Source organism: Dromaius novaehollandiae, chromosome 5 (assembly GCF_036370855.1).
Source record: "Dromaius novaehollandiae isolate bDroNov1 chromosome 5, bDroNov1.hap1, whole genome shotgun sequence".
Taxonomy (NCBI): domain Eukaryota; kingdom Metazoa; phylum Chordata; class Aves; order Casuariiformes; family Dromaiidae; genus Dromaius; species Dromaius novaehollandiae.
In genome coordinates, this window is record NC_088102.1 from 19,615,241 (window position 1) to 19,629,172 (window position 13,932).

General features: G+C 35.9%; 1 protein-coding gene and 1 long non-coding RNA gene across 14 annotated transcripts in view; one reads left to right on the top strand and one right to left on the bottom strand.

The window, feature by feature from the left end:
- DGLUCY (D-glutamate cyclase) overlaps positions 1-13,932 on the bottom strand; it is a 45,842-nt gene that overhangs the window by 28,137 nt on the left and 3,773 nt on the right. For 3 of the 13 annotated variants that reach the window (XM_026111860.2, XM_026111851.2, XM_064512188.1), the window contains exon 1: positions 45-92. In XM_026111860.2, coding sequence (XP_025967645.1) covers positions 45-77 — 33 coding nt within the window. In that variant the 5' untranslated portion in view covers positions 78-92. Of the gene's footprint in view, positions 1-44; positions 117-2,713; positions 2,807-3,413; positions 3,501-12,546; positions 12,681-13,932 lie in introns of those variants that run through there. The other 10 variants (XM_064512181.1, XM_064512186.1, XM_064512178.1 and 7 more) reach the window with 7 other exon arrangements.
- The window catches only part of LOC112990269 (uncharacterized), a 31,680-nt gene that overhangs the window by 15,520 nt on the left and 2,228 nt on the right, over positions 1-13,932 (top strand). Inside the window, exon 2 of the long non-coding RNA XR_003261044.2 lies at positions 12,603-12,661. This is a non-coding gene — a long non-coding RNA (uncharacterized LOC112990269). The remainder of the gene's footprint in view (positions 1-12,602; positions 12,662-13,932) is intronic.

The window sequence follows — 13,932 nt, forward strand, 5'->3', positions numbered from 1 at the left end:
AAAGAAATCGAGCTATCCTCCAAGTAACCAAATTACCAAGGTACCTCTAAGGTTGTCTTTAATTCAGAAGAAGCCATTCTTGATGTCACTCTTAAGAAGTAATAAACATGACAGAAGCTGTGCTGTTCTTTTAAAAGAAGCCAGTAAATTAATGTACAATGAGATGTTATGGACTTCTAGCAAAAGTTAACTTTTCTGTTAAAGATCCACAGTGTTCTGTATAATAACTATAATGGTACAAGGTGTAACTTCCACAGTGGAGCGGAAAATACAAGAGCCATTTTACTGTGAAAATTTATACCTCTGAGCAACTCATTCCTCACTTTACTTGAAGTCTGAGCAGTGATATGCTTTGACTGAAATTTTATTTTCATCATATGTTGTCTGTCCAAAATATTTCCCAAAGCTTGCAGAATTCTGAGAGGTTAACTCGGGTGCACTGAAATTCAGAGCAAGCTTTGCATCTGGACTCTAAAACACTTATTCCTTAATTCTGAAATGCCTATATAAGATCATCAGCCAAAAGAAATCATTCTGGATTTTGTTTTATGAACTCTAACTTACTACTTTCTAACTCATCCTTTCCTTTCTGCTTCTATGTATCAGACTGTATGCTACATAAAAAATAGTCTTCATTACAAAATCATGAACGATTCCAAATACGCACTTTAAAGACAACAAGAATTTGGATTTAGAGGTGTGGCTGAGACCTATTCCAGGCCTGTAAGTGTCAATTTAAAAAACATTATTCTTATTGCAAAGAGAATTTCTAACACTAATCTGGTATTATTCATTCAAGAGGTATCAAGTCAAATACAGTGATCCTAATAAAAATTCAAGATGTCTTCCTTAGATTCTTTCCAGTTGCTTTTCTTTATTTCTGAGTATCATTGAAATTCCCTGTAAGACTGATGGCCTTAAGAACTACTAGTTCATTTGGATTTGGAAGACCATGTGAAGTTCAGGAGACCGGTTTGGGACAAAACCAGTCTTCAGGTTGCTGTTTTGTCACAAAAGCCAAGGTTAAGGTTGGGCAAGCCTGATTCCCCACTCAAAAAGTTGGGCTAAGAAAACTAATTTTCTTTACCTTACGTTTAAAAACTTTGAGACATTCAGATACCATCCTATTGGTAGGTGCGTAGTTACAACAGGTAAGAAGACTTCTCCTTGCATTCTGAAACACTGTTGTGAACTGGTACCAGTTGAAAATTTCCCTTTGGTAGCTGTCAGAAAACTGTGTGCGTGCCCAGCAGCAGAAATTGAAGTACCCATGGGACTTCATTAGCAAACATTTAGATGCCTAAAAGTTTTAGGCTCATATAAGAGTAAGTGACTACTGAGGTAGAGGACTGTGAATACTAGCAGTGCTGAAATGCTGGCTGTATGTACCTATAGAAGTACTTGGGCATTGTAGTTCCTTTGTGAAAGCAGAACCTAGTTGCAAAGAAATGAAATATTACTGGTGAACTGGTTAGGACATGAATAAACATTAACAGGCTGATTCACCTCTTTCAGATGAGAGAGAAAACTCACCTTATGCCTATTTGTTATCATGAAAGTTCCTGTGCTGATTTTGTTAAAGTAGTGAAAACTATAGTACTAAAATTCTCCTTTATAACTTTAGAGCACTATATTTCCTATACAATGTCAATTCTAGAGAATGTTTTTGTTTTTCTTTGCTAGCCTCGAGATTTAGATAGTGATGCTAAAACCTCTTAGATGTTTACTGCAAAACCTAGTATTTGCTATCTGACTTCCTCAGGAATGGCTAGTTTCTATGCACCATGCTGCTTCCCGGTGCTAGGGGGCAGCCTTAGGTTTGGATTCTCTGACCAGCATCTCCTGGAAAGTACTTGGAGCCACTATGACCATGCCCTATTTGGAATAGCAGGGGAGAAGTACCAGGATAACTCAGGTCTTTCAGCATCTTCTCCACTTTATCCCACTAGGCTGCTTAATGAAGTGCACAGACTGGCTTCACAGGGCATTCAAGCAGCACTCTAACTAAACTGCCTGGTACAGCTGCTAACATAACCTGGGAGAGCAGCTGGGAAGACTGATAGCCCAGAAATCAAGATCTGTCCCTGGCACAGGTTTTTTAATTCCTTTTAATCTATTCTGAGATAGTTTCAAATAATGGTAAAATACTCTTATGGGGCTGTGTTGGATTATGATACAGATAAGTGTGAAAAGGCCCTTAATGGAAGAGGCTGCAAAGGTGTATGAGACAGCTGTTGTGCCTGAGGGCATTGTATGTGATGTGCATATTGGATGACCTAAGGCACGCTAAGATCTAGCTTTCCGGTCTGGTTACCTTCAGTAGAAGGAACCTCAAAAGCAGGCTAGATATAGTCCTGGGCAACTAGCACTTGAAAACCAGATCATTTACTGGCTGCATAATGATAAACTTCCTACTGAGAGCACACAGTCTGAAAAAAACATTGTTCTAAGTCACACTGCTCAAATTAGACTGTGTGACTTACAATACCAATGACCTTTATCGTAAAGCTTCATAGCATTGAGGTGTCAAGATCACTTTTAAAGGACCCTTTCTTAAACATGCTGTACCACGTTAGAAGCTCAATAAACATTTATCTTAGAGGTTTATGTGAAGACTCAACATATTTCATGTGTATTTTGAGTTTTACATATTAAACTTTAATGACTGGTTATTAAAATATACTGCCGTCTGACAGGTTAAAATGGTACTTACCCTCTATTGAGCTGTGGGCACGATCATATTCTGAGCTGCACTTATAGACTTGACAAGGACAATGGAGCTTCAAAGCTGGAAAGAGATAATTACCTATAAGAATCAATGAAAATATAATCATTTATACTGAGCTTTGTGATTAGACAATGATAGTAGTATGGCATATGCCGTATCATTAGTTTAAAATAATAAATTGACTTGACAGAAGCAGTACTGCACAGAAGTGACATTGTTTTTAAAAGATATCTATTTAGGAAAAAAGGAGTTTTTTGCATTACAGTGGCAGCCGGGAAGTACAGACATGTACCATGTTTTGGTAAAAAAAATTCTAAACAGATATTGAGTCTGATTTAACTAAGTAATATAAAATATTACGTGACATCTTAATTTACTATACATCTCTGTAGCTCCACTGACTTCAATGGAGTTAGGCAGATGCATACAATCTGATGATTTCGCCCTGCTGATTTATAGAGTATCCCATCGCCCAGACAACAATTTTCAGGAAGGCCAGATAAGGAGACTGAATACTTCCATACTCAGAAATTGTGATAAATTGTTACAATGAGAAGCTCTAAGTCATTAACCATTTTCACATGCCCTTCTCAGCACACTAGTTGAGTACTGGTTTCTGTATGCAATGAAATGTTGATCTTTACTGACATGATTATAATGTTATGGTTCCAAGACTGTTCTTTACCATAGCTTGTAAAGAACATGCTGCATTGATTCTGAATCCCACAACTCCTGCCTGGTAAAAGGCATGCTGAGAGGGTGTCACTTCATCCTGTTTTGAAACAAAAGCAAAACAATGCTTTGACGAGGAGTACCCTTGCTTGTCAGATCACTTAAAGATTTGCTAGTTTCTATCTTTAAGCCTTGTCTGGAAACAAAAAGTTAGTTACTGTATAACAAGGTAATAGTTAAATGTTCAACAGCAATACTTACTAATGTCCTTGACCTTTCCCAAATAATCCTCAACTCAACATGAAGCAAGAAAAATGAAGTTCTAGACTAGATCTAACAATGAGGCTGTTTCAGATGACTTGGATGATCAACAGAGTAGTCTTCCTCATATCATCTCATTGTTCATATGTCCCGGAGTATTTCCTGAGCTATAGCCCTCTTGTTTTGTCTACAGCGTGCCTCTGCCTCTACCTTTTTTCCTCCCTCAGCTCAGACCTCTGTCTCCTCATTTCCAAGCTGGAATGACCCTCTGAGAGCTTGTCTCCTTGTTTTGTCTGACTGCACCCTGTGGCAATACGGGATCTGGACACTTTCTCTCTCCTCATTAGCTCTCTTTTATTTACATGCTTGTTGTATCTCTCAACTGCACAACTTTTCAACCTTAAACTAGCTTTTCCTGTTCTCAATGCCACTGACATAATGTAATCTAACTTTATAAACCATAAAACACAATAAATATTAATGGATTCTAGACTTGTAAGATTCAGACTTCTCAGAGCCTCAAATTTCATATATCCATCTCTCTTTCCAGATACATACATAAATACGTGTGTGTGTATGTGTACATATACATACATACATATATATATCCCTTATAAATACTAAGGATGATAAGCTTGGATTAAGCATACTTTCTCTTTTTCTCATTAATTCATCCATTGCACCTCATGAAATTTGACAGCAGAACCACCAACTAGTCTTGCTGAAATATCTATCTTTACCTTAAATTGTTGATTAAGCTATATTTTATAAAGAATGTTTATAATCTGTAGATTATAATCTCTTTAGATAAAGTGAAAAAGAAGGAAGTGGAGTGAGGGAAATGTTTTGCACTGCTGTAGAGCTTTCAAAATAAAAAGTGAATCTGTAAATTTTACAAATATTTAAATATGAGTGTAGATTCTTTCAAGGCCCATATTGTAAATTATTCGTTACACAAGAAAATGGAAAAATGTCATTTAACTGTCAGAAAGATTACACTTTGAGATGTAGTGGGTGTGTCCACATACAGCTGTGCTAAGTTACACCAGATAAAAATGCAAAAAAACTTATGTAACTAAAAAGGCTTAAAATATCCTTCCAAAGTGTCAGTGTGACTGCTTCACCTTTACAAGTATCAAGCAATTTCACGAAATAAAATGAAGGGAAAGAAAAAAGGACATGGAAGGCAAAGAAAAGGACAAGCAGGGGCAAAAGCAGGGGCAAAAAGCCCACGGATTTCAACAGACACAGAAGACAATCCTATTTGGAGCCACCCAATGTTAAACATAATATTTTCCCCATTTACATCCTTCCCAAAAGCAATGGTTGTTTCATATTTTATGTTTTGGAATTCTGCAATATATTAGTTTTAACATTTAGCACTGTTAGTTAGCAGCAGCTTGTCCTGCTTCTGCAATAAAAAGATCTTCTTGAATATCACTGTATACCCAAAAGGCACCTGATCTAAATCCTTTAGTAAGGTATAAATAGACTTCTGAACCTAAATTGGTATTATCCTTTAGGCATGAAATGCTAACACGGTACTTTGGCACATGCAAATAGAGAATAAATTGAAGAAAAATGCAGATCTGCAAGAGGAATGCTGTTTTGTGCTGACCTTTTGGCCTGTGCTGGTTCTGCAAGCAGAACTGTATGCCAGCTCTTTTAATATCAATAAACATTCTTTTAAAAGGGAGAAACTGGAAGGTTCAGAGTATTGGCAGTGAGGGAACTTCTCATGCAAGTTTCCAGTTACAGACTAGATCAGATATCTGATGATTAAATGCTGTCACTGTTGGCTATTCAGTGGCTTATACAATGCACTAGCATTACAATGCAGTTAGACCAGACAGAGTGAGTATCTCAAACCATCACCTTCATATGCAATTTCAGCAGAGCTCAAGAAGGTGAAAGAATACACAGTTCATATTCTTATCCCACAGAATTAATCCTAAGCTTTTATTTCTTTTCCCTGTGTTCTGTGGGTAAATAGAATAAGAACCTGCAGAACCTGCAGGACTGTCAATCTCATACCTTTTAGCACCATAAAATTATTTTTTAAAAAAGCAGCTCAGTGTTTGAGATGACTCATAATGCTGCAGCATCAGTTAGCTGACTCGAAAGAGGTGTTAATGTCATCATTTTGATTTTCATTACCAAACAATAAGAAGCTAAGGGTTGAAAACGTCTTAAGCATCTATTGCCCCATTTCATATTTTTAAAAGACCTGAGCTAGACAGGTTGTACCTTGGCATGCTCAACCTCCAAAAATCAATTTTTAGAGATAAAACAACACATGAATCCAGGTTGGAGCCCATCTTTTGCACAGAAAAAATACAGAAAAAAATTAAGCTATTTAGTTTATAAGTTTAATCACTGGATTCCTAGAAATGGCTACAGTAATATGCATAAAACCTTGTCTCAGACCTTACAGTCTCAGGCCTCAAACCTATAATACGTCTATGAGTATTAACAGAGTAAGTAATAGACATAAGTGGAGAAGTAGTCCTATTGATTCCAGGATGGATGAAGTGCTTAAATATTTCCTGTATTATGGACAGGAAAAAATATAAGTAATACATGTGCTTTTTATAAATACATATATGTACGGGACAAGCTAACACCCTTGATAGAAAGTAAGTTATAATTAGTACTGATGAACCACATAGTTTAGAAATAAGTTTTAGCTCTTTTTTTTTTCCCTCTGCTTACTAACTATTGCTCCTTTCTGTGTTTCACTACATGCCAGATAGGCAATTGCAATAACCTGCCTAAAAATTCAGTATCTTCTGTTTAGGAGGTGCTTTAAGATGTCAAATTCTGAATAACCATTCTTGTTCTTTGAAATTTTTCACATAACAAATATATATCCCAAGTATGGAGAATGTGCTCAGCTTTCTTTTCTTTTCTTTTTTTTCTTTTTTTTCTTTTCCCAAAGGGGAGCACACTTTTGGCTTACTTGAGTGTTAGATTTTCATCTGACTGGACTTTCCTCCTTCTCTGAACAGGATTTGCAGTTTCCATTATACCATAGTGCCTTAAGAGTTTTGTAGTGTGGATTAATACATGAATAAAGTTCAAATAATGCAAAGTAGTTTTAGAACAAGGCTAATATTAAAGCTACATCAAGCCAAGCGTACTGATTTTGACAGTGACCAACGGTGTGTATCTAAGGAAGAGTTTAAAATAAAAGCAAATGTTTGACAAAACTTGTCTGGTATATCCATGATTTGTGGTCCAGGACCCTCTTGAGCTAAGGGCAATTTCTTTGTTTTTAAAGGTTAACATAAAAGCTGACAGCCAAGCAGTGGACTTTATCATATATAACTATCATATATAACTAATAGTTAGCTACTGTTATCTATATGGTATGCTGCAATCTCCTGAACTAATTTACTTGACTATCTTGATACAAAAGCCAAGTATTTTACATGAACTGTTTTATTCCGGTTCCAAAAGCTAACATATTTAAAGCTAACTCAACTACTTTTATATTAGAGTGCAGTCTACAAACACAGATACTCCTTCAATCATAAACATATTCACTTTTGAGATGAGTGTCTTAGAACAGTGCTCTGAATACAATGAATTCGCTATTATTGACCCGATTTTGTCCCAAATCAGGGCCAGACAGCATCTGCAGTAAAAAAAGGCAAGGGAAATGAAGAGCACTCATCAGCTTGCATTAATGGGCTCCGAGTTTAAAAGTATAATTAGAAATAAATAGAGCATTTACATTTGCTAGAACTGAACTGTGAAAACCTATGGTTTCTGTCTCCAAAGGTTTAAGTAAATGTATGGGGTTTTGATGGGAGGCAAGGGAGGAAGGAATTTAGTTCAAAGCTAGCCCTGTTTTTCTGTTTTAACACAATTAATATGAAGACCCTCTTTTGGGGACCACCTAGACTTTTGAAAATGGACTGAATCTTTAAGACCAGCATTTCTGGATAGAAAAATATAAATCAGCAAAACAGGTAAGGTACCCAGCTACATGGAAATAAAAACAAACAACTGCATATAGAGCAGGGTGTATTTATCAAGCAATATTTTTAATAATACAAAAAAACAGAAGAGCATTATCATTTGAATATAGACTGATGGTGTTTCTCACTACAGAAAGAGATAGAGGATTTTAACCAGCTAAAAGGAAGATGAACAGACGTGACTTACTAGAACCTCGTGTGATATCCAGTCGGACTGAGGAACACTAGGAGGGGATTGATGGTTAAAAAAAAAAAAAAAGTTATCACTAATGTGTTTATTCCAAAACATTTGAAAAGATGTTGGTAGCTAATGACTTTAAAAGTCCATTCTCTACTGATAGAGTAGGTTTTCCTATTTTCCCTAGTAGAAATCTCTTCTCTATTCTTATACTATTTTTTTTGTATACTAAAAGACTTTGACATAGACATTTTGGTACATAAGGCTAATTTTGAATCTAGCAAGTACTTAAATACTGCAAATACATGAGATATATGATCACTGTGTCTGTGGAAGGATACTCAGAAATAACAAGTTCACTGGAGCATAAAAATGCAGGACTGGAAAGAAGTGAGACTTCCTTGCTTGACATAAAAAATACAGTTTACCAGAAGGAATGTAAAGAATATGAAATCACATATAAGAATTAATAAATCTGTATCCTCCTAACCAAACAATAAATGTGCTTTTTTCTTTTTCATTTACTGGAAGGTTTAAAAACTAACTATTTGGAGTAGATCCTGCTTCAGTCTGGAAAATATTACACAATATTTTCCACTCCTTTTGAAGCAAGAAACTATTAAAACCAGTACTTGGTTTCAAACTCTAGGCCAAAAAGAAAAAAAAGTGTGTGCACATGCATGTGTGTGTATGTGTGTGTGTGCGCGCGCGCACTCATTCCATGGTTGATCACATAAAGCAAACTGTTCTCAATTAAACAGTTATTTCAAGACTGTATAAATTTAACAGAATACAAGACAGTCCCAAATGAATATCCTATAGTTCAAACGATAGAATGATCTGTATGTGACTTTTCTATGGTTACCAAGTATACAAAAGAAAGTATGCAAAACAAAGTGTATTGGGCAGGCATTGTTTAGGATATAATCTATGTACATTAAAAATAGCTAAGAATATTTACAAAAATGAAATGCATCTAAATCGTGTGACTTTGGGTTCATGAATTGTGCAGGAGTCACACATCTCAAATGTCTTTCTTGAGCAGGAGCAGAGAGGGTACCATGCTTACAGATGGCCTACTTTGTTCCTGATAAGTATTTTTTCACGGTGAACCAGCATCAGAGTAATTACCAGGTTCAGTGAAGAAGTCAAAGTTTTCCCAGTTCTCAGTTGTACTCTAGGAGCTTTCATCAAAGCACATTAATGAGAAATTGGGGGGGGGGGGAGGGGCTGTATATTGTTCCATGCGAAGGGATGCCAATCTATAGAGAGGGCTCTTCAGCATTACTGCAATGAGATGTAATCTCATACCTGCACTGAACACTTGTCCTGTGACTAAAACCATAACCATGTATTTTCCATTATATATTGAACCTTCCACTGAAAATAACCTCTAACACACAATACCACATTTAAAATAACATTTTAAATTAATTCTTTAGATCTTTTTATAGTAATTCAGCATAAAATTGTGCCTTCTTTGTAATATCTGATGCATACTGTAGGTAACCTGAATGCTGGGATATTTACTGCATGAATATTTAGACTTAATAGGTAGATGTAAGACAAAAATAACCAGGAAAGACTAGAGGTAAGCCTCTCTGAGGTAAATACCTAAAGATTAGCAGTGAGGATCCTATGAACAGGAGATAGTAATATTACAAATAAGATGGACAGGTAGACTTTCTCCTCTATAAATATTTTGCTTTTATTGTTATTTCTAAACAATGTTCTGTTTTAATAAGGCAGTATGATTTCTATATCCATTACTTTTCAGCTCAACAGGAATAAAGTTTCCAAAACCAAGCAGAACAACCAAATAAAAATGACCGGTACAGACTGAACTGTGGCCCAAACCCTCATCTATATGTGGATGCACTGTGAATAGAAGCATTAAAAGGAAAAATTATGAGACCAGTGATGATGTGCAGATGCGCAGCATGACCTGCAACTATGACAATAACATCCTTGAATCTGTAATCGAATACAAATGAATGTTGCTGCTATTGTAGCAGAGGCAGGGAGCGGGGAGGGAAGGCTGCTCTCCTGGGGCATGTGGGTGGGGTGAGAAGGCATCTTCTTGCACAGAGAAAAATGAGAGGCACAAGGAAGAATAGGTGACTGTTGCCTTAGAAGAGGAATGATTACTTTTTCATGGGCTATCTGAAGCCAAAAAGAGTACATAAAAGGCTACAAAAACCAAGATCCTGTCCTGAGGCACAAGATTAAATAACAGATTAATACTAATTCTGTGTTTGTCAAAATCATAGGACTCATGATTTCTGCAGAGCTCCCCCTAAACTCCCTCCTATAATCAAAGGACAGTGCTCCAGGACTGCAGTGCATATCACATGTTCATGTCCAACCCAAAATGATTTATAATTCTAATAGTTGCTTTGGCACTTGCTATCCAAAAGCAGTTATTTTGTCTAATGCATAAACCGAAACAGTAGTGCAAGCTTGTCCACTATTTTCAGTCAGACAGCTTTCTAAAGAGAAATACTGTCACACAGCAGAACTGTTCTACTAATTCATTATCTACAGACTGGGAGGAAATAATATAAACAATAACTTACTACCACCCAAAATGGAAAGTTTTGGTGGGAAGACATCACAAGACCATGTTGCAGATGTACATTACTCTGAGAAATGAGTGATTAAGTTGAAATGATACCCTAGTTTCACTGTTTATTGCAAGAGATTCTAAGAATCTACAGGGTTCACCTCATTTGACTTTACATATTGAAGATGCAAACATCCACTGCATCGCACTACAGTACTAGAAAGGCAACGCTGAATCCAAAGAGAAAAAAGTCACTTAATCTGTAATGACATGGTGGATTTCGTGTATCAAAATCTGGCTGAATGAGAATGTCTGTGAGCATTCCTTTGAAGCTAGTGACCTGATATTAGTTTAAATCCTCATTAAATCCCAGAAAATGCTGGGGACAGTGGCAGTGGAAGTAACTGAGAGTAAATGAAGTTATTTACAATGTCAAAAAATCTTCATTGCTGCACTGTTCCATAAACTATGCATAACAATATGTTGACAGGCAGTCACAACAGAAAAAATAGCTTTGAATGTGACATGTTTAGGGAGAGAGATGCCAAACTTCACTCCTAGCCAGACTTACTCAATGACAGCCAGAGGAAAATTGCTTTAAGGGACATTTCTGTGCATGGAAGGTTAACACTTCTGAGAAAACGCAAATCTTGAGGCCTTTACAAAAGGAATATAAAATGCTTTCTGACAAACAGGTGTTCTGACTTCCTCTCAAAAGACTGTCACAGCGAACACTTCACATCAGAAGAGAAGAGATCCATGAAAAGATAGGGGTGTACTGAAACCAAGGATTCTAACATCTAAATAACCTTGGTTTCCCCTGTAAGTCGTTTACCTAAGAAAGATGGAAGAAATGAGGCTCTGAATGGATTACTGAAAGCTCAAAGCTCTCCTAGTGCCTGATGCATATTCTATGCTTACTGTAGATATCTTACTGAACATTTTGAGTAGGGGGGGATTAGTGCTTCAACTTTCTGGGTTTGACTTATGAGACAGTGGCAGATCTAACAAAAAAGACTGCATAGCATGAAAGAGATAAAAGATAAAAATTCTTCACCCTATCTTCCTTTCAGCTTGTTATGGCTCTTCAGCTGAAACTAGCAAACAGCAAAGTCAAAGCAAACAAACAGAGGCCTTTAGTCATAACAAAGCATAACTAAACTGCAGAAGTTCCTTGCAGAGGATGTCATGATACTACACAACTGCTATTAACCACTGCTGGAGACAAGGATGCTGAGCTAGAATCACCTTAATCTGTATGTTATATCCCAATAAATCAGGATGGAATGAAATGTTCAAGAACTCCAGTAACAAAATTACAGAATTGTAGGAATATCAGTTACTCATTAGTTCTGGTTCTAAGTCACGCAATTTACAGTGCTAATGTCAATTATTCAACTGCAGTTAAAATCCTGAATTTTTTTAGATATACTGAAAAATTATAATTCAGCTATCTATTTATCATTACCTGATTTTTTATAGTAATATTTTATCTCTGGTGTGTTCATGGCATCATGTTTAGCTACTGTTTTTATTATCCATTTTAATTTTTTTGGTTGTTTAAAACTAAAGCTCATCTTTCACATCTTTCTCAAAACACTTCTTGGGCCTTTTAAAGAGGTTTTTTTAGTTGTAATGCTGCTTATATTACACTATGTTAAGAGATGCCCTCCAGTCATCTGGTATAATACTTGCAACTAACAGGAGTTTTCATATTTTTTTCTGAGGAGGTCAGTAGTTTTATTTCAAGTTCCTTCCAAATTCCTGGAGGTATACTATCTGAATCTGGAACATATTGCTTTTAATTTATCCAGCTGTTTTAGGATCTGCTCTTCTGATATTCCAATTCATGGGACCATCTCATTTTTTCAATCTTTAAAAGAACACTTTTAAAATCAATAGCTGCATAACTGTCTTTGAGGTAAAGAAAAAAGGAATAAAGTAATCTCTGCAATACTGTTTGATTTGTTAATCCTCTTTTTTGCTCTCTGGTAATTCAACAGATGCAGTATCTTTAAATTTGTCAGCAATAAAAAGTTAAACTTAGAAGTTTTCATTTATGCCTTCTTAAAACTGACTTCTCCCCTTCTCTTCATTTTATGTGGCACTTCTTTTAGCTTCTCTCCTTTTCTGTAGGATCTCTAAAAACTACAATGCATACCTTTAAACTCTGCCAGTTAATCACTTTTTTTCTCATGGTTTTGCTTCCTTCTTTAGGGGGTGGAGAGCAGATGCATGGCTTCTGCAAGTATCAGGATGTACTCATGGTCTCCATGGTGAGTTAAAAGTTTTAATTTCCTCATCTCTAGCTTTCAGATCATGTTGATTAGCTTCTCCTTTTTAAAGTCGTCTTCTCTAAAGTTTACAGTCAATTTTCAAAATAGTGTGAATTCACAGATGAGTCTTCTGAAAAGGATTTTGAATTTAATTACATTGCAGTCAGTATTACTTGGAGGTTTAATAATAACAGTATGAACTACAGTCCTCTGCATTTTTTACAACATATCTGAAAATAGCTTCCCTATGACTGAGAACTAGAATCCAAAAGTCAAATTTTTGTATTAACTATAAAATCCATCTCTGTCTTGTCTAGCTTAAGCATTTGAGCAGATTAGAAACTGAAATGAGCCACTATTTCTGTTTTATTAGATGGTACTGCTTCCTTTTCTCTCCCAATATTGTTCATTCATTTCCTTTTTCCTAATCAGAAAGCAAGTAACGTAACAAATACTTTTATTGTTTCTCTTTTATAGAAATGGAGATTTTTAACAATTAAACTTCTGAACATGCTGAACAGCAGTTTTAACTGTATAGTAACTGAGAAAATAAGCAAATGAATTTTCAGTGAAGAAATGAATACATACTGAAACAGGTCTTAGTTTAATCAAAGAAATTCATTTTGACGCAAAGATGTAAGCCTAGAATCGGTGACACATCTTCATCACTTTTATTCATTCTTTCAAGAAACAATCCATTTCCTGACAGAGTCGTACCACTTCCGTTAAAAGAATTATTAGGCTTGGATGCTTAGCATAACTTCTCCTTTCATGGTATTACATTAAGTGGTTTTAGAGATAAAACTGTTGGCCAGATCAGTTTCATACAGAAAAATGCTTTAAACAGCAAATTTACCTACCCCATCTACTTTTCTGACAGTTATCAAGCACAAAATGTTCAACTGCAGATTAAAAAAAGCTTATTCAAACACAGACTGTATGTAAACTAGAAATTAGTCCTACTACTATACTAAAATCGCATCTGTACTAAAATTGCGCCCAAAAGCCATGTTTCATGTTATCAAGTCTCTCATAGGGAGTCCCTCCCTAAATTTATTTCTTAGTTTCCAAAATTTTATCTTTTTTTCCCCTTGCGGTATTAATGTTCTCTGTGCAGTTATTATGGGGAACAATTTGTATCATCTGGCTTTCCAACATTTCTACTTTGAAAATTACACCTATTTTGGTAAGAATTCAACGACCATAAGAAAGTGCCTGAGGTCTCCAATTTCAGCTCCGTAGAAACGGAACAAGCAGCTTCCCATTAGGAA